Below are 17,907 nucleotides of genomic sequence, written 5' to 3' on the forward strand. Positions count from 1 at the left end.
TGTACTTGCATTTTTATTTACTTTTTGTTTTACAAAAACAGGTATGACAGAATGCATAGACCGAGCTACACTCACAGTCAGCTCATCAGTGACAATGTGCGGAAAAAAAATGACAACAAAAGGGCATCAGGAAAAGGAAATGACACTGTTTGCAGCTATACTTCTAAGTGCATACATAGTTCTATGGTCCTATGGTTTCTTACACACTAGGGTTGCAGCGGTATTCCAGTTTCACAGTATACCATAGTATGAAAATTGACAATTATTATACCATGCACAATTCCTTATTACCGGTATCCAAGAGAAAATTTTTTTTAAATCAGAAGCGTAGGATAAGCCTAAACCTACTTTGGATATCCTAGAAACAAACATCTTCAAGGACGCCATCCCTCCATGCAGATCAAAGTGTGTGTCCCATTTGTAACTTTAATCCCAAACAATAAACGTAGGTCATAAAATGCACTATCGAAATAATTTTCCACTTTGTTTGTTCATTTGGTAATCTCTGACTTATGAAAAGGACTTGCATTGATCTGAACCTGACCCCACAAACACACTTTCCTGGTTCACATTAAGTGACTGAGTGTGTGTGTGAGTGTGTGTGTGTGTGTGTGTGTGTGAAGGCAGTCACAGTCTGGCTGTTAAGCACCGACAATAAATTATCTACTATTTTGATCAGCGTTTAGAGGACTGTGATGACATTTCTCACTATTATCAGAGGTTTAAGAGACCAGTCAATCGATCAATGGTGAAAATAATCAGATGTTTAATTCCTAATGAAACAATCAATAATTGCACCTCAACGAACTACAACAGTCAAATCCAGCTTTTACATCAATTGTACGAGTGACAGGTTAATAATGTAATGATGTACTCTATAGTAGTGTAGCAGTATAGTATTTGGGCTATAGTATACTATATTTCTACTTCTACTTTTAATCATTTATGTGCATTTTTGTGATACTTACGTTTACTTAACATTATTAATGCAGGACTTTTACTTGTTACAGAGTAAGCTACTGTTAACATGTGATAGTGTTATTTAAGTAAAGGATATGAATATATCCTCTACTACTGGTGCTAACACAAACTAACATGCTTTAGTTATGCAACACGTTACTTTTTTTAAAATCCTGTTTATAATTCTGTGTATTGTTTAGGGTCAATCTAGCTCTGCTTTCCAGCTCAATCAACTGTCACAGTCACTTACAATAATAAAAAGAAAAGGACCTTTTTGTTTTCAATCTTCCGAGGGTCATTGTATGTGATGTAATAGTAGCTTTGTAATCCTGTATAACGTAACAACGTGATATTATCTGAGATGGTTATCATACAGTGAAAATCTCATACCGTTGCAACCCTATTACACACAAGACTGAATGACAGACTGGCAAACACATACACACACCCACACTCACTGGCACACAATGCAAATGTACTGGTGAACAAGAATAACCATGGGATACTGGGAAGAATGCATCACCTGACAAAGAACAGCCACTGATACAAACGAAAGAGATACATAGAAATGTACAGTTTGTCAGGTCACCCCAAACCAAAGTACAAAAAAAAAATTTGTTGGAATTTTGTTTATGGTGCTCACAGAAATGAGCTCAACTGTGTATGCACCACAAACAAAATACTGTTCACTTTGCACTGAGGCAACACGCAGATAACGCATAACCTTGACAAATAAAAACAAAACTGAGTGGCTCAATGTCAATACAACTAAAAGAGAAAATAGTGTTTGGGCGAACTGACCCTCAAGTCAGGTTAAGTACAGTCAACTCACACTTTCCATCCTGTTTTAAAACACATGGGAGTGTACCCATTGACGTAATGCATCCAATTACATCTAACAGCAACAGGAGTCACCCATGGACTCATGACTCACTGCATCGTGTGTGTGTGTGCGTGTGCGTTGATGGCACCGCCTGTAACTATTAATACTGCACATTTCTAATAAGTTCTCATTAATGAGGCTAATCTAATGCATCCTTCATGTGTGCTGTAAAACTAATCAGTGTCCCTATTAAGGATTAGTTCAAACATTTCAGTGGAGAAAAAGCATCTGCCAAGGGTTGGGGGGGGGCGCACACTGAAGCTACTTCTGCAATTTCAGATACAACAGCACCGAGAAAGTGAGTTGTTGTTGAGCTGCATTATATCAAAACGTCCTTATACTTACTGCTACACATCAGCACTTTGAAATATTAAACAGTGAAGCGCTTGGATAATTTATCAACATAGATTAAAAAATGCTTATCAGCTCCAGCTGTTAAAGTCAGAAGGTAATCTGTGTTAGAGTTGTGGGCTAAGCAATGCACTTTTTAAGTTTGCATTTTGTAGTGAAAACTGTACAAAGTATTCGACAGGCTGGGTTCTTGTGTCATGTGATCACAGAAGGAAAGTTACTTCCAACTTTCCATTCCATGACAAGAAGAACCAAGAGAACATAAAAGACAGAAACACTCACATTTTTCCAACCTGATCACACGCAGAGCATTTAGAAAGAAAACATTTTTAGACGACGCCTGAACAATGGGAAGGAAACAACAAAACACTTACTGTTTTTTTAAATTTTTTTATACTGGTCTGCATTTAATTAATGTGCGCTTATGATCAGCATATTGCTGGCCACTTCCTCCACACACTGGCCAAACTGTACAGTTTTTCCAGAGTACGCTTAAGAGGATTGTCCTCGCCTGTAAAACAAGGCTGGATTCTCCATAAAAACAAAATGAACAGGAAAGTAGAGAAAACTGAAAAGTGCGCTCATCTAAAGAAACTGCATAAACATTTTGCACTTTGCCATAACTGGGGAAACAGCTGCAATGCAGTTATTTAATGCATTTAAAATATCTATCAATTTTACTTTTTTTTTTAAACGTGTTAATTTCATTATTTTAACTCACAATATTCCTCACCTTTAGTAAAGGTGAGGAATATTGTAATAATATAGTAAAGTAATTCCTTCTGTTCATTTACATTCCAGTAGTTAATACAGTGGATCACACTCTGGTTTCATTTGGTTACTTTTCATCCTGTCTAACCTTAGTGATTACTCTTCAGGACATGGTTAGCACAAACACATACAGGTTTGTAGGTCGATGTCATTATGCAGACTTCCCTTGCAACAGGCAAGCAGATTATCATCTATGTTGGTATTTAGCATAAACACCAGTAAATGGGTGTAAATTCCTGCCTTATGAGGATATCATGACCAGTATTAAGGTACTGAAGACCTGAGTGTATCTATGTTCACCAATGGAAAAGGGTCACTAAGGGCACCTGAAATCACAGTGTACAAATACATCTCTACACCCCTTGTTGTGCGAGGTCAACCAGAGCTCCACCTCCTCCTACAACTACTGTGCATATTAGTCTACATCACATGTTCACACAAGGCACCTATCCCTCTTCTCTAGAGCATGGATCGGGCCACAGATTTCTGTCTGAACCCGGCCCATGCCCGTGAGTGTGGCGTTTATAATATATAATGTCCAAACCTGGGCCCGAGCCAGACAAAGTCTGTCCAGTGTTTTCTCATTATCGTTAAATGAAGCAGACATTTGAGTGCTCCAGCTGTCTAGCCAAAAGTCTGACCTACATGTCTGAACCCGACCTGGACCCAAACATAATTTTCTATATTTCTGTCTGAACCTGGCCCACATCCTCGGGTACCGATGGGTCCCATCTGGTATCCACACTCTACTTTTTTCTTCCACCCTTTTTCATCTGTTGTCCTACCTCAGTAAGATTTCTTATTGTTCTGGCCAACATCAGAACCCTTGACAGTTACTTCAGCGAAACAGAAAATATTGCCTGACACTAATGAAATATTTCACATCTGACCATCAGCATGACAACAAAGCCATCACAGCTGGAAAGGATCTTATATCCACAAATTAATATACAGTAGATGGGAATTACTGTTCTTCTCTATCATTGTTAGTATTGATAAGAGGCAGACTATCCTGTAGCTCAGGTTCTTTCTTCAACAAAAGCAAAATATATATAACCAAAAGGTGAAAAGGTTGGAATAAAAATAAAAACACTGCAACTGTTTCTTTGCCTCTGTCAAACCCAGATAACCAAACCAATATGAGGATTTTTTTCAAAGCTCCTCCTTGGTTATTATACAAAAACTCCCAGCTTGTTTTTAACAACCGCTTGTGTCACTGAGTCAACGCACATTGTGCCTTCTCTATCCTCTTCTGGCAAGCAGGTGTGCAATCATTTGCATTCTCTTCCCTCAGTCTCCGAACAGGGTCAGGGTTACATAGAGTGTCTAAATGGGGGGGGATGACTTTAATCATTCAGGAAGTAGACTACCAGCTCATAGGTGCACATCATGATGGCGGTGTTGGGGATCTGTCGTACTAGGTGGGTGGTGAGGCCGCGATACAGGGCGCGGTAGCCCTCCTCTTTGGGTATGGTTGTTAGAGTCTGGAAGAAGGAGCGATACTTGGTGCCTTCCTCTCGTAGCCTGGTGCGGATCACTTCTGCAAAAGAAAGAAGAAAGGGAAAGGTTATGAAAAAGCATAAATTAGACAGCCTGAAATTATTTTACTGCTAATCACAACCGCTCACCATGAGGATAAGCAATACTTGCGGCACAGGTCTTAGAGGTGGCAGCAGCAAGCATCATCCCCGCAAAGTCTGAAGCATCTTTGGATGACTCCTCCTCCTCCTCCTCCTCGTCCATGTTCTGTGGTGCCTTGGCCTCCAACAGGCGCCGTTTGATGTTTTCATAAATAACAAAGTGGATCACAGTCTCTGAGATGCCAGCATAGGATGCTGTCATTCCCCTGTAGAAGCCTCGCAGGCCGTCTGTCCGATACACACGCCGCACACACTCAAACGCACTCATTCTGTGCTCACCACGATTCCTGAGGAAAGGCCGGAGAATACAAATACACACATAAAAAAAAAAATAATAATAATAATTTTGCCCTTTCTACATTTATACATGGACTGCATATTGCACACAGCAAAATGTGTTGTCACACAAAGAAAATAAACTACTGCTTAAAGTCTGTACAGCCATAACATTTCATATCCTGCAAACAAAGAATTTATAAAGCTGTACTTTATTGTTGCATATGATGGAATGCAATGTGGCCCATGACTGGAATACAGATGTGAAAGTGCCTTGGAGAAATTCCCACCAAAGAAGAACTGTTTTTTGGAAGTTGGTTTTAAATATAAAGGGGAATTCTGAAATAAAATTAAGAAGTGTTCCTTCATAGCTGGTAAAAATGGAAATGCCCATGTGGTCGTAACTATTTGCTTTAAAGGAAAATACGTGCAGGCAACTTAACTGTCTACTGTAAAAGTTCCCACCCTAGTGTCGTATTTACCTAGCATCCAGTTGTAGACGGGTCTTTATGAGCCATATTGGGTTGGTTGCTGTGATAGCTGTAAAACCTGTGGAGGTTTAAAAAAAACTGGGTTATATTTTGTTTAAAATCTAGAAATATGAAAATGTCAAACTGTCTGTGGCACAAAAAATGGCCTTTAAACTAACACTCATGCTAACACATAAATGGTCTTTAAGCTGTGTTTATGATTCAAGTTAAAAAGAATGTAATCATGTTCTTTTAATGAAATGCAGACTCACAAAAGCAGCTTAGAGAGAGAGAAATCTAGCACCTCTATAGACTATCCTATGTGTGCTACTGTAGTAGGGGAGCAAATGAATGTCATAAGAAATGGTATGTCTCATACAAACAGCTGTAAAAAATTGTTATCCAGTTACCTAGATAAGGGATTAGAGGACAACAATGCAGAGAGAGAAAGAGAAGAGCCAGATATATCAATGGAAACACAGCTCTGTGGTGAGTACTCACGCAGACCCAAGTAACTCCTCACAGATGCAGCTAGAGACCCCTGGTGGTGCGGGGGTCTCATGCCCTTGCGAGAGGAGAGCTATGGTAGAATAAAAGCCTAAAACAAACACAGGCTTGTGTGTAGCAAAATGATGGCATGAAACCATTTAACTTCCCCATTTCTCCCACTGTCCCAGAGGATTTAACCCACCATATTACTGCGAAATCAAGTGTGATCATTCCCCCATCAGGACAGCAGAAGGGACATGTTTGAAGAATACATCCGAGTTCTTGTTGCAAAAATCTCTTGATATAAAAAAGAATGAACTTATACAGCCTGTAAAAAGTGATCATTAAAAACACAAATGACAACAAGATTTGAGGCTTGATGTAGATACATTTGCAAATTACAGCCTAACCAGTACTGGGTAGATATATACAGTGATGGAAATTAACTAAGTACATTACTCAACTATATTTCTAAGGTACAGAGGCAGCCACTCAGAATTGCACATCCCAGCTGAATTGCTTTCAGCTGGTGTGCAGTTCCCACCAGCCTTCCAGGAGCCCCACTTCTTCTGTTGCTTGATAAGGCCTCTAGATTCCACAGTAAACATGCCTATTAAAGAGCGATTCCTTGACTTGCACTGGGTCACCATTAGATGGCGTTTGTTCTTAAAGAATACACAAACCAGAGTGTGACTGCCTGAAGTATAGTTTTCACACTGCAGTTGTGTTTTTGTTTAGGCCACAGTTTGTACAATAAAATTCTGACCATAATCCTTATCATGCAGGTAGATAAATAATTATCTGTTACACTGGGTTTCACATATCTAGTCAAAGATCACAGTTAACTTGCTCAAGTTCCTTTAAGAAATAATATATAGTAAAGTGTTGTAGAACTAAGAAGATAACTTCTTTTGAATATTCATTTCAAATCTGATATGTCGCACAACTGCTGTCATAACCCCACAGTTATGTGGACTTTGTAAAACAATACTGTCAATACAGCTTCATTAAAAGAGAAGGAGCAGAATGGGCGGTTTAATAGCGGGGTATCACTGCACTGTCTTCCTAGTAGAGGTGCTGTACCCATCTTGACCACAACCATTTTGTTCCTATTGGTTTCACTGTGTAAAGTGTGAATCAGCATGCAACAGCTCAACCGTTTTACAATATCCAAGTCTGCAAAGTGATGCAGGAGCTGTCTATAGTGAATATCAGGGGCATCTGCAAGATTATATTTCATAGTACGCACAAGAACTGCCTATGGTAGTGTAAATAGTTTTAACGAGAGACTTTTCTCATTATAACAAGACACTTTACTCGTTTTTACCAGATAATTTCACGTTAAAACATTTTTCACATTATTACGACATACTGTATCTTCTCGTTTTAGCAACATACTGTAGGCTATTTTGTCATTATAACAACAGATTATATTTTCTTGTAATAACGTGATCCCTGCACAGCCCGCAGTGAATATGTGTGACTGGAGAGGCCCAACCCTTGTTTGGAATTGTATATAAAGCAGTTTAAAAAAAAAAAACAGGCTCCACCCTGTAATGAGTGTCCGCTCAACCTGAGCAATTAATGCAAAATGTCCAGGTATTAACGGCAGTGTAGGGACTAGGCTGTGCAAAGGTTTAATGTGTAGCCTAAAAGTATTAACTAATAAGCTTTTACCTTAGCGTGTAACGATCACTTCAACATGGACACTTGGAAACATTCTCTCTGCTTAATTCAATTCTGGTGCTTAAGCTATGTTTCTACTGCCTCTGCCAAAGAAGTCACCTGTGAATTGGCCATCTGCTGCACATGCACTCACTAACAACCTGCGATGGTCTACTCAATGACGACCTCACTGCATGTATTTGTTTGTGGGTGTAGAAAGCCTAAGTTGCGGTGATTACATTTAGTATGTGGTATTTCAGCAGTAGTGGTCATAACTAGGCAGCAGCAGTGTATTGCTGTATATAGGGGAAACAATATTTTGCAAGAGAATAAAATTGGCCTGCCAACATACGTATATAACTGATATTGACACCCTGTCTTAGCTTGGGATCATCTCTCTACTGACTGTTTGTCCATTGTTAGCCAAGGCAGAATCTCACCCTAAATGTCATGTATCACTAAACACACAAGATTCCTGACTGTCGACAACCAATTGCCTGTCAGATCGGCTCAGTCAGATATCGCATTGCAGAAAATGTGGACTGCCACTGGATAGAGATATGCTGACAAATAATGACCCTGAGTTGTTGAAAGGTCTGAGTCAGTGTGCTCAAAGTTGCCCCACTGTGAACCCATGAGATTCACCTATATACACACAAAACACACTGTCACTGTAGCTGCCTGACTGAGCCACACTGGCTCATATGGATCAGTAACATGAGCGGATAAAACCTATCCTTGACAGATAAAGCCTTAGATAAATAATAATAATGATAACAACGGAGTCATTTAAGCATGGCCTTTTAACATGTTACACTTTCATTTAAGCTGGTGTAAGACTGCTAAGTTAGCAGTCTGGGGAAAAGGTGAAGGTATTTTTGATTACACAGGATCATCGAGAGTATGTGGGGGTGGGGTACCTTGGTTATCCAACTTTGCAGTATTTTAAAAGACAAGTTCTTTGAATCAAATACAAGACAAACTTGTTCTACTGCTGCTTGTTCCATACAGAGGCATTTAATGTAATTGTAAAGACCTGAGCAGTAATTCAACATGCCTGGTCCTGCATGTAACAACTATTTGTTTAAGCTTAGCAGCACTGAACCAAAAGCAGGTCAAAGAGTTTCTGACAAGTGTGCCTGAAACATTATAGTTAGACTACAGTATGTTAAAAAGCATTAAATGGTAGTGAATGCCAACTTCTGATGTCAGATATGTAGTTACCTGCCATTCCGGCTGACACCATGTGTACCTGTGTGGAGTCGGGTTCCAACACACCGTTCAGTTTCTCTTTGGCAGTGGAGTAAGCAGCAAAGTAGATTGCTCTATTGAAAGAAGACGACAAAAAGGTCTGCATGTGTCACACCAGTACAAGGCAAAACATAAAATATATGCCATGTTTTTGTGATGTAGTGTAAACCTAATGAGTCTGAGTCAACAATGGGCATTGAGCAGCAATACAGCTAATTAATTACCCTACATTAACAAGTAACACTGTCCCCAAGTCAAGTTCAGCTTAATGAGCTTCAAAAATTCATTAGGTGCAAAGCTGAGAGCAGATCCAGACTCAACAAATGAGCGTGGTCAAACAAAGTCTATTCAGTATAAAAAGCACGTCTTTACTTGTTTTCCCTAATTATCTTTACTCATTTCGCTAATTAAAAAGGTCATAATGATCATGCTCATACTCATGACTAAATACATGTGTTGTTTTTCCTTTCTAGCAGCAACAGCACTGTATAATGTGCAGTCTGTTCCACTTGTACAATCATTTGTCAAATGTACTTAGACTGTTAACGAAGTTAAAGCACATTAGTCACATTACAGAGCTGTTTGCCTGTGCATTCAGCTTTAAATCTGCGTCACAGCTCAGGAGGCCGTGTTGCCTTGACTTCCACTGCATCATTATTTATTCATGTAAGACGGTAACAATACACTCCACACATGCTTAGCACTGGCACCTGCTTGCTGCAACATTAGCCGCTGCCCACCACAATTAACCACCACTCTGCTCCTGTGATTATTACTGAGGGTAACTAACGGTCATGACTGTAATATGTTTATACCTAACTGCAGTCAGTTTTGTTTCTGCTATGATGTTAAAATGTCCGCTGGGAAAAAGCCAATTGGTTTGTTAGGCTACTAAGTGGAAGCAATGGGCACAGGTATCCCATGAAAAACTACTGTCAATGAATACCCTAGGCCTCTAGTTCCCTGTTAAAGGTCACATCAAAGAAATCCAATCACTATGATTTAACCGAGGATGCCTTCACTTGAGGACGGCACTAATAGTGTCATAGTCTTTCAAGTCGTACTCAAAGAAGGTACACACTGAAGTATATGAATACGATGTAGGTGATAGTTGACAAGAGTCGGCTTACCTGGAAGGTGCCACACCCACCAAGGTTGGCCCCAAGCCCCTGAAGAGAGAACGAGGTCCTTCCTTCTCCAATATCAATCTGAATACAAAACACAAACACAGAAAAATATACACTAGGAGACAACCACTAAGACTACATGCATGCTTTAGGTCTGCCACTCCCAAACCTATGGTTGTGACCCAAAATGGGTTGCGTCTTTATTACAGTCACCAATTGGTAGAGTAAAATGCACAACAATGCCATAATATGTGAATTTATTTTCCTAATTAAAATAGAAGATGAGCATTCTGTTTTTCTAGTTAATGCTAAACGTATACAAAAGTGCAAAACTGACTTTGACTAAGTGAATCAAATAAGTATGGAATTTTACTGTTGTGTAAGAAGTAGTCAAACTGTTTACTTAAGTAAAGGTAGAAATACCACAGTGTAAAAATAAAGTTACTAGTAAAACTCCTGCATTCAAATTGTTACTCAAGTAAAAGAACTAAAGTACAAAAGTATTAGCATAAAATATACTTTAAGTACCAAAAGTAAAAGTACCCATTATGCAAAATGGCACAGTTTACATTGATGTACATCATATTATTCAATTATATTTAGTGATGTATTATTGTATACATCACATTTAATACTGCAGCTGGTAAAGGTAGAGCTAACTTTAACTAGTTTATATTGGGGCAGCTGTGGCTCAGGGGTAGAGCAGGCCGACCCCTGATCACAGGGTTAGCAGTTCTTCCTGTTCCGAAAAGTAACTAGTAACTAAAGTTATCAAATAAATGTAGTGAGTACAAAGTACAATATTTTTCTCGGAAATGTATTCAAAGTATGAAGTAGCAGAAAAAAAAAATACTCAAGTACAGATACCTCAAAACTCTACTTAAGTACAGTACTTGAGTGAATGTACTTAGTTACTTTCCAATTCTGAGAATTTGTCCTATCCCTTTTATAAAAAAAAGAATGGGTTACTTATTACTGGGTGATAACCAGTTTTCTACCAGTGTAGTCCAATCTACCACTGTATATTTTCAGTTTCAACTTTATATCAAAGTTCCAAGCGTATCTGGTAACAATTCAAGTTACTTTCCCCCCCAAGTGTTTTTCTTTGGCCCACAAAGACAGTGATGCCATCGAGGCAGTACTTTCAACAATTAGTTCTGGAGCAAGATACTTTGAAAAGAAGTAGCCTGATTGTTCTGATGTTTGGTATGAATATTTCCATGCAAGTAATATTAATATTCAGTATGTGGGTTGCAATGAAATCTAAAATCCACATGACCTTTCCCCTGCTTCCACCCTCAGCAGGAGCATTAGCCTACATCCCAAGCCCAATCAGAGATCTAAGAATAGAACTGTCAGTAGTCAGTTGTTTGTTTGGTCCAGCACCTTTGGATTGCTGGGTATAATGACCAGTACATGGTCTAGAGGACACATAACAACACACACAATGATATATAAGCCAGTCTCCAAGAAACTGGGAACATCTGTCCAGTTCGGCAGGTCCATAGTATGTCGAGCTGTACAATTTTATCTTAAGGAGTAAAACTTAACCTGTGACCAGAACAGTGCAACACAGAGCAAATACATTTGCTCATTTACTGTTACTCATGAGCTGATCACAGAAGGCAGATGTGCACTGGTTGTCTTAGCTACTGTATACGTCATGTCTAAATATTGTTGCTCCACATGTGGTTTAGATGGTTGCAAATGCAGGGCCTGGGAGAATGAACGCTTTCACATTTCCACGCCACACTGACCACACTCTGTCCAACACTGCCTGCAAAATGTCAACATCTTGCGATTAGTCGCAGGAAAGATGTCCTTAAAAATACAGTACTTCCATAGTTTCAACATAGCTCCATGCTAGTGTTTAGTCTGTAGGGTGACATCAGCCAGACCAAACAACAAAAGCAATAATATGTTGCCTGCTGAGGAAGGAACCATAACCCTGCAGCCAAAGCTACATACAGTACATGAACAGCTCCACTCATTTTGGTTAATGCGCAAATAATGACCACAAGCTAGCAATGTTTACAAAGGTCTATGCTCTATCTATGATAAAGTCAAGGCCAAAAATATTGCTACCCCTGCATTTCTGAGGGATAACACACCACTTCTCCCAGAAAATTGTTACAATCACAAATTCTTTGGTATTCTCATGTTTATATCTTTTGTTTGCATTGGAACAACAGAAAAAGCAAAAAAAAAGGAGAAGCCAAATTTCACACGGAACTCCAAAAATGGATGGGACAAAATTATTGAGACCTTTTCAAAATCATCAGAAACGGTTGTACATCATGTATGTGATGCTCCTTTAATTTCTAAGAAACTCACCTGTAGCAATCAACAAGTGCTGACAATATAGAAATTAGAAAAGTTGACTCAACCTTTGTGTCGTGTGGACCACGCTGAGCATGAAGAAAAGAAAGAAGAGCAAAAAATTGCCTGAGGATTTGAGAACCACAGTAGTGGAAAAGCATGGACACTCTCAAGGCTACAAGTCCATCTCCAGAGATCTGGCTGTTCCTGTGTCCACTGTGTGCAACACTGTCAAGAAGTTTACAGCCCATGGCGCTGTAGCTAATCTCCCTGGACGTGGATGAAAGAGTATTAGACATGACAGAATGCCACGAAGGATTGTTTAAACAGTGGATAAAGAACCTCGATCAGCTTCCAAACAAATTCAAGCTGACCTGCAGGCACAGGGTGCAACAGTGTCAGCTCGCACTATCCGTCATCATCTGAATGACAAAGGATGATCTGATAGGAGGCCCAGGGGGACCCCACTGCTGACACAGAAACATAAAAAAGCCAGATTGGAGTTTGCTAAAACTTACCTGAAGAAGCCACAGTCCTTCTGGCAGAATCTCCTGTGGACAGATGAGACTAAAATAGAGCTTTTTGGTCTGGGGCACAATATAGGGTCTAGTGTCAGAACATTGGGTCTCTGTCACAGGTCATGGGTCTTACAGCAGGACAATGACCCAAAGCAGACTTCAAAAAGCACTAGAAATGGTTTTAGACAATGCGTTGGAGAGGTCAGAAGTGGTAGGCAATGAGTCCAGGTCTAAATCCCAAAGACTGCTCAGTTATTTTGTCCAAAGAGTGTGCTGCTAAATATTAAGTTGAGGGTGTCAATAATCCTGTCAGGTATATTTTTAGAGTTCTGTGTAGAATATATCAGAGTTGGTTTTTTCCCCTGGTTTTTGTGTTGTTACAATGCAAACAAAAGAAATAAACATGAGAATACCAAAGAATTTGTGACAGCAGCAATTCTTTGGGAGAAGTAGTGCATTATCTGACAGAAATGCAGGGGTGCCAATATTTTTGGCTATGACTGTATATACAAAACACATACTGAAGTTGTATGCGACTGTATTGTTGCCGAGTACCCACTTGAGACAGTGCAGAGGACCTGGCGGTGACATGCGGGCCACACTGACCCCGTTAACAGTACTGAGCTGAACCTCAGACACATAGAGGGTGATGGAGGATGACTGCAGACGGGTCTTCACTACTTCCAGTGGACAAGTGAAGATGGCTCCTACTGTGCCCCCACATCTAGCAGAGCAACAGGGATGGAAAAGGTGCAAGTGAGTTAAACAATGTCCAGGTAAAAAAAGGTCAATTTTCTTGCATTAATAATTTGGCTAACGGTGTGATTAGTGGAATTCTAAAGATCCCTGGTATGTAGACAAGAAATACACAGTGTGGGAACAGAGAAATCCAGTCAGGAATGCTTTGTCTCCTGGGGAACAGCAGCAAGCTTCTGTTCAGTGCCACAACATATTCCAAATTCACTTATGCATGTAATTTCATATAAGGTTCCACAATGGCCACAGTTTAAGGCTAACATAGCAGTATGATGTCTGTCGAGATGTCAGGTTTCTCATCTTTGTGTCCCATTTATGAAAACCCACACTTTAAAAAAGGCCAGTCATTTTCTACATTAATAGTATTTTCAACTATCTCTATACAGAGACTAAAACCAACAATGATTTGCCTCTACTTACTGTTAATGCCTGTCAGTCTAAAACTTGGATTAGCTTATTCATCTTTGCCATAGACCACCATTGCTGTTCAAAAATGATTAAAAACATCAGTGAAACACACCGTTGCAGCGGGCGACATGGACCTTCATTACAAAATACATGACGTGAATATTTTCTTAAATGTGGCCTTGGAGGCACCGAATAGCCATAAGCTTTTACTGCGTCTGAAGTAAGCAATAGTTAACAGCACATACTATATGCGAGTTCGGCTGTTGTGTTTTTAAACACCACCAAAGGTCTATGGTACAGACAAATAAATTAATCCAGGTTGGAGCCTTACAGACATTAACTGTGGGTAGAGGCAATTCAATATTGATTTTAGTCTCTGTATGGGAATTGTTGAAAACACTATTAATATAGGAAATGAACAACTAATCAAAAAGTACAACAAATCATTCAAAAGCTTTTACATTAACAAATTTACAAAATTGTGAGCCAAGAATCTACATTACAAAATCTACATTAATAAAGTGAAGCTGCCCAAACCAAAAGCAAGAACAGCAGTTATCTATAGTTAGGGTTCATTTTCAATCAGAACAAAATGCAAAGATACTAAGTCCTGTCAACAAAGGCAAAGGTACATTTATGGATGTCATGCAGCTACTATACACCTAACAGAATAGGACATGGGCAAAAGAAAACCATACATGGATGACAGGTCAGATTTGATCTCAATTAAGCTCCAACTTTAGGGCCATAGTTTGATAAATCCCCCAAAAAGATTCATATTTAGATCCATAAAACTAGCAGTAAACCTTAATTTTGCTATACGTTTTTAATAGAAATTCTTTGTTATTCCTGTCAATGTAGCAAGAAAATAACAGACTCACTCATTTCAGAAGCAGCACCTTTCTATAACAATTCCAGGCTGTGGTTAAGTTAAATGTAGGCTTCACCCAACTTTGGCAAACCAGAATACAAGAAAATACTAGACTTCACGCCACTGTGTCACAGTTTAGATGCTGCAGCGGTCCGATCTGGTGATGCATGTTTGTCTGTAGCTTCTAAACAGTATTTTCTCCCCAGAATTCCCACGTTTGTTTTGATGTACTAACTTTATGACATTAAAAGTGGAATAGGCTCAGTTTTCGCATTTTCAGCTTATTGGAAACGAAGACTATACACGTTGCTAATGCCGAGCTTCATATTTCATATGCCATAACTGCTACAAAGTCTCACAACGAATTCGGAACCCTCTTCCACAAAGCAACCACTTAATTCCTCTTGAAGCAATGGGATCTGCAGTATTGGGCTAACGTTTAATCAAATCTGACCTGACATTCAAACACTGAAATGCCGTTGTAACCCATGACATTGAGTTCTACTCCTACAGGTGCAAATGCAAGGACAAGGTAGTTCAGCTGACATCTAACACACGGAGCCAACGCTGATCTTCTGGTTTACATTAGCTTTTAAGTTAACAAATCCTACTATAATGGACGTTTCAATATAAACATCCCATCATGCTAGCAAAGACAGTTAGCCCGGAGCGTGGACGCTAGCTAGCTCAGCTTTTACATGTATGTGACGATGATATACTCACCCTCCAGCAAACAGATGAACTAAGGTATCTCTTTGACTCATTATATATCATATTCAGGAACAGTCCACGGAGCACAACGCTAGGATAGCAGGAGCGAACGTGGGAGTAACAGTAATGACGCCACACTAGCAAAGAAATGATGCCCAGTACGTCTATGTTGTGATGAAATCAGTTGCGTGGAAAAAAACGAGGGTCTGTAACAGCTAACTTAGCTAGCTGTCGTTAGCTATCAAAGCGGACGGCTTTCTAGTGGTAAAAATCGCTGCTACAGCGGCAGATTTGCGTTTTCTCCTTCCGAAGTAGAATAATGCTTCATCATAGTGTGCGTGTCTTTAACGTTGCTGGGTAACTCCAGTCTTGTAGTAATTACAGCAAGTAGGCAAACGACTCGAATCCATTCACTTTGATGAGCGCCTTACGGCCAGGTCGCATTGTTTATCGTCGAATGGGAACCCGCATAACAAAGGCGGTGATTGGCAGAGGTGGTCCAAGAACCGCCCCCGTCACTACTCTTACACGTGATAGCCTAGCGCTTTTATTTTGTAGGGCAGGGACATCCTCCATAGGACAGCGCTCAGGATATGGCGGGGCTGGGTTTAGATGATATAATGCTTAAGTGTTAAACTTGAGAGATGTAACTCTCCTTTTGATTGCTCACACTAGGAAATAAGTTAGAATTAATCACGCAGCTCAGTGTAACTTAGCTAAAAACTTCTTTGTAACTCTACATAATTTCTCACTTATCTTTTCAAACTATGAAATTGCACGGCACTGGTAACCAACATGGTGGATTTAATATCGTGTTTCACAGTAACTGCGATGGTTGATGCAGGACATATTTACAATGGTGGGGGCTGAGAACGCCGAGTGTTTATTTAGTTTGCAAAGCACAATAAAGCACTTTCAAGCATGATGATTTTGGAATATAAAAACACTATCGCCCGAACAGGGACTTGAACCCTGGACCCTCAGATTAAAAGTCTGATGCTCTACCGACTGAGCTATCCGGGCTCTGAAAACGTGAAGTATGACAGGGCATTATTATTATTTATGCAGAGTAATTTGCGTGGAGTTGCTTTGGGGTAAGACGCGATATGCGACAGGAGGCTTCAACAAGCAGATTGATCACCTTTATGTGAAGATATTCCTTAAAACGAGGGAACTGTGGCGAGTACAAATAACCCTCACTTTAGAATAAACCTACAACTTTGCCTCCAAGATCTATTTTCATAATATGAAGCATCTACACACCAGTAGTCCCACTACTGAGATCTTCTCAGGACTATTTGATCCAACCAAACAGGCCTATTCAGTTTTACTCTCATGACAAAACCCATCAAGGCAAACACCACTGGCCACTAGTCAGGTTACATTTCATTTTGTGAACAACCGAGTATTAACATCAGGCGACCTTGCAGTCGTTTACCAACGAAGGTTCAAATCTCGGTGCCGGTGTTCTGTCAAATTTTGCTAACTATCAAGACGTGCTATCCACCGTTCACTAAGTGGTTAGGGTTAGGGTGATGGATTGGGGCGGGGTTAGTCAGTCCATAGATTTTGCAACAAGGTAGTATATCTCGACAAGGTAGCAGAACACCGGCAGTTCACATGTCGAAGCGTCCTTGTGCAAGACACTGAAAACCCAAGTTGCCCCCGATGGTTAGAGTCATCGTTTGAGTTGGCGCCGCAGATGGCTACCTTGGTTCTGTACCGGAAACAAATTCCTTGTGTGTAACATACTTGGCCAATAAAGGAGATTAAGATCTGTGTTTATAAAACTCAAAATGTTTCAATTTGTGTTGAAATTGTCATAAATAAATTCAATGATGTGTTTATTACTGAGGTCATAGTTAAAGGTGGTGTACTGGAGTAGGTTACATTCAAAGGTGCAACACAACAACAAACAGCTTGATCACTTCTATGTAACACCGTAAAACGTAAACTGTAATAATTTATTTATTTTTATTTTTATTTTATTAAATACCCTGTGCTACAACTGATTTGTAACTGTAGTTTAAAAGTCCCCGAAACTGGATATTGTAAATTTACAACACACTGAGAGCCTCTGTACCACAGTCAAACTCCTGTATGTTCAAAAGTAAAATTAGTTTTATGACAGAATGGTAACAAGAACTTTTAGTACACAAGCAATGGGTGTCTGTTTTTGCGGGAAGTGTATTTTTGGCCTGCTTGTTTGTTTTGGCTGTTGAGGCAGAGGCCAACATCTTGGTGTCTTCCACGCAGGTTTGTCTGGAAATATTCAAAATGTTAATCTGACCTGCTTGTGGGGATTTTAGTTGGCCTCTAAACACAAACATACTGACAGCAAAAATGTAGCAGCCAATGCATGTTTTGTACAAAAAAATTAATGTAGCCCACAGAATGTTATTGAAATTTTGTATCTCTGAACCAAATTTAGTTGTGGCCGA

The 17,907-nt window shown here is 39.7% G+C and overlaps 1 protein-coding gene and 1 non-coding gene across 2 annotated transcripts; both read right to left on the reverse strand.

Moving 5' to 3' along the window:
- On the reverse strand, window positions 1-15,930 carry LOC109951509 (solute carrier family 25 member 36-A-like). Its single transcript, XM_020586045.1, has 7 exons — window positions 15,479-15,930; window positions 13,280-13,444; window positions 9,887-9,964; window positions 8,730-8,830; window positions 5,364-5,430; window positions 4,594-4,892; window positions 1-4,505 (listed from the first exon to the last, which is right to left on the reverse strand). Exons 1-7 carry the CDS (start codon window positions 15,517-15,519, stop codon window positions 4,312-4,314), a joined length of 945 nt encoding a protein of 314 aa, XP_020441701.1. The 5' UTR covers window positions 15,520-15,930; the 3' UTR covers window positions 1-4,311.
- A 486-nt stretch (window positions 15,931-16,416) lies between these two features.
- Window positions 16,417-16,489, reverse strand: trnak-uuu (transfer RNA lysine (anticodon UUU)). The gene has a single exon. It is a non-coding gene; the product is annotated as a tRNA-Lys (tRNA).
- Between the last annotated feature and the right edge of the window lie 1,418 nt (window positions 16,490-17,907).

This window comes from Monopterus albus, unplaced genomic scaffold (assembly GCF_001952655.1).
Source record: "Monopterus albus unplaced genomic scaffold, M_albus_1.0 scaffold8.1, whole genome shotgun sequence".
Taxonomy (NCBI): Eukaryota; Metazoa; Chordata; class Actinopteri; order Synbranchiformes; family Synbranchidae; genus Monopterus; species Monopterus albus.

What these genes read in the sequence shown, in the direction of transcription:
- LOC109951509 (XM_020586045.1), bottom strand. Translation starts at nt 15,519, where the DNA reads ATGAGTCAAAGAGATACCTTAGTTCATCTGTTTGCTGGAGG. An exon ending in GTGGGTGTGGCACCTTCCAG is followed by an intron (nt 8,831 to 9,886) that starts GTAAGCCGACTC and finishes TTCTTTCAATAG; the next exon opens with AGCAATCTACTTTGCTGCTT. An exon ending in AAGTATTGCTTATCCTCATG is followed by an intron (nt 4,506 to 4,593) that starts GTGAGCGGTTGT and finishes TTTCTTTTGCAG; the next exon opens with AAGTGATCCGCACCAGGCTA.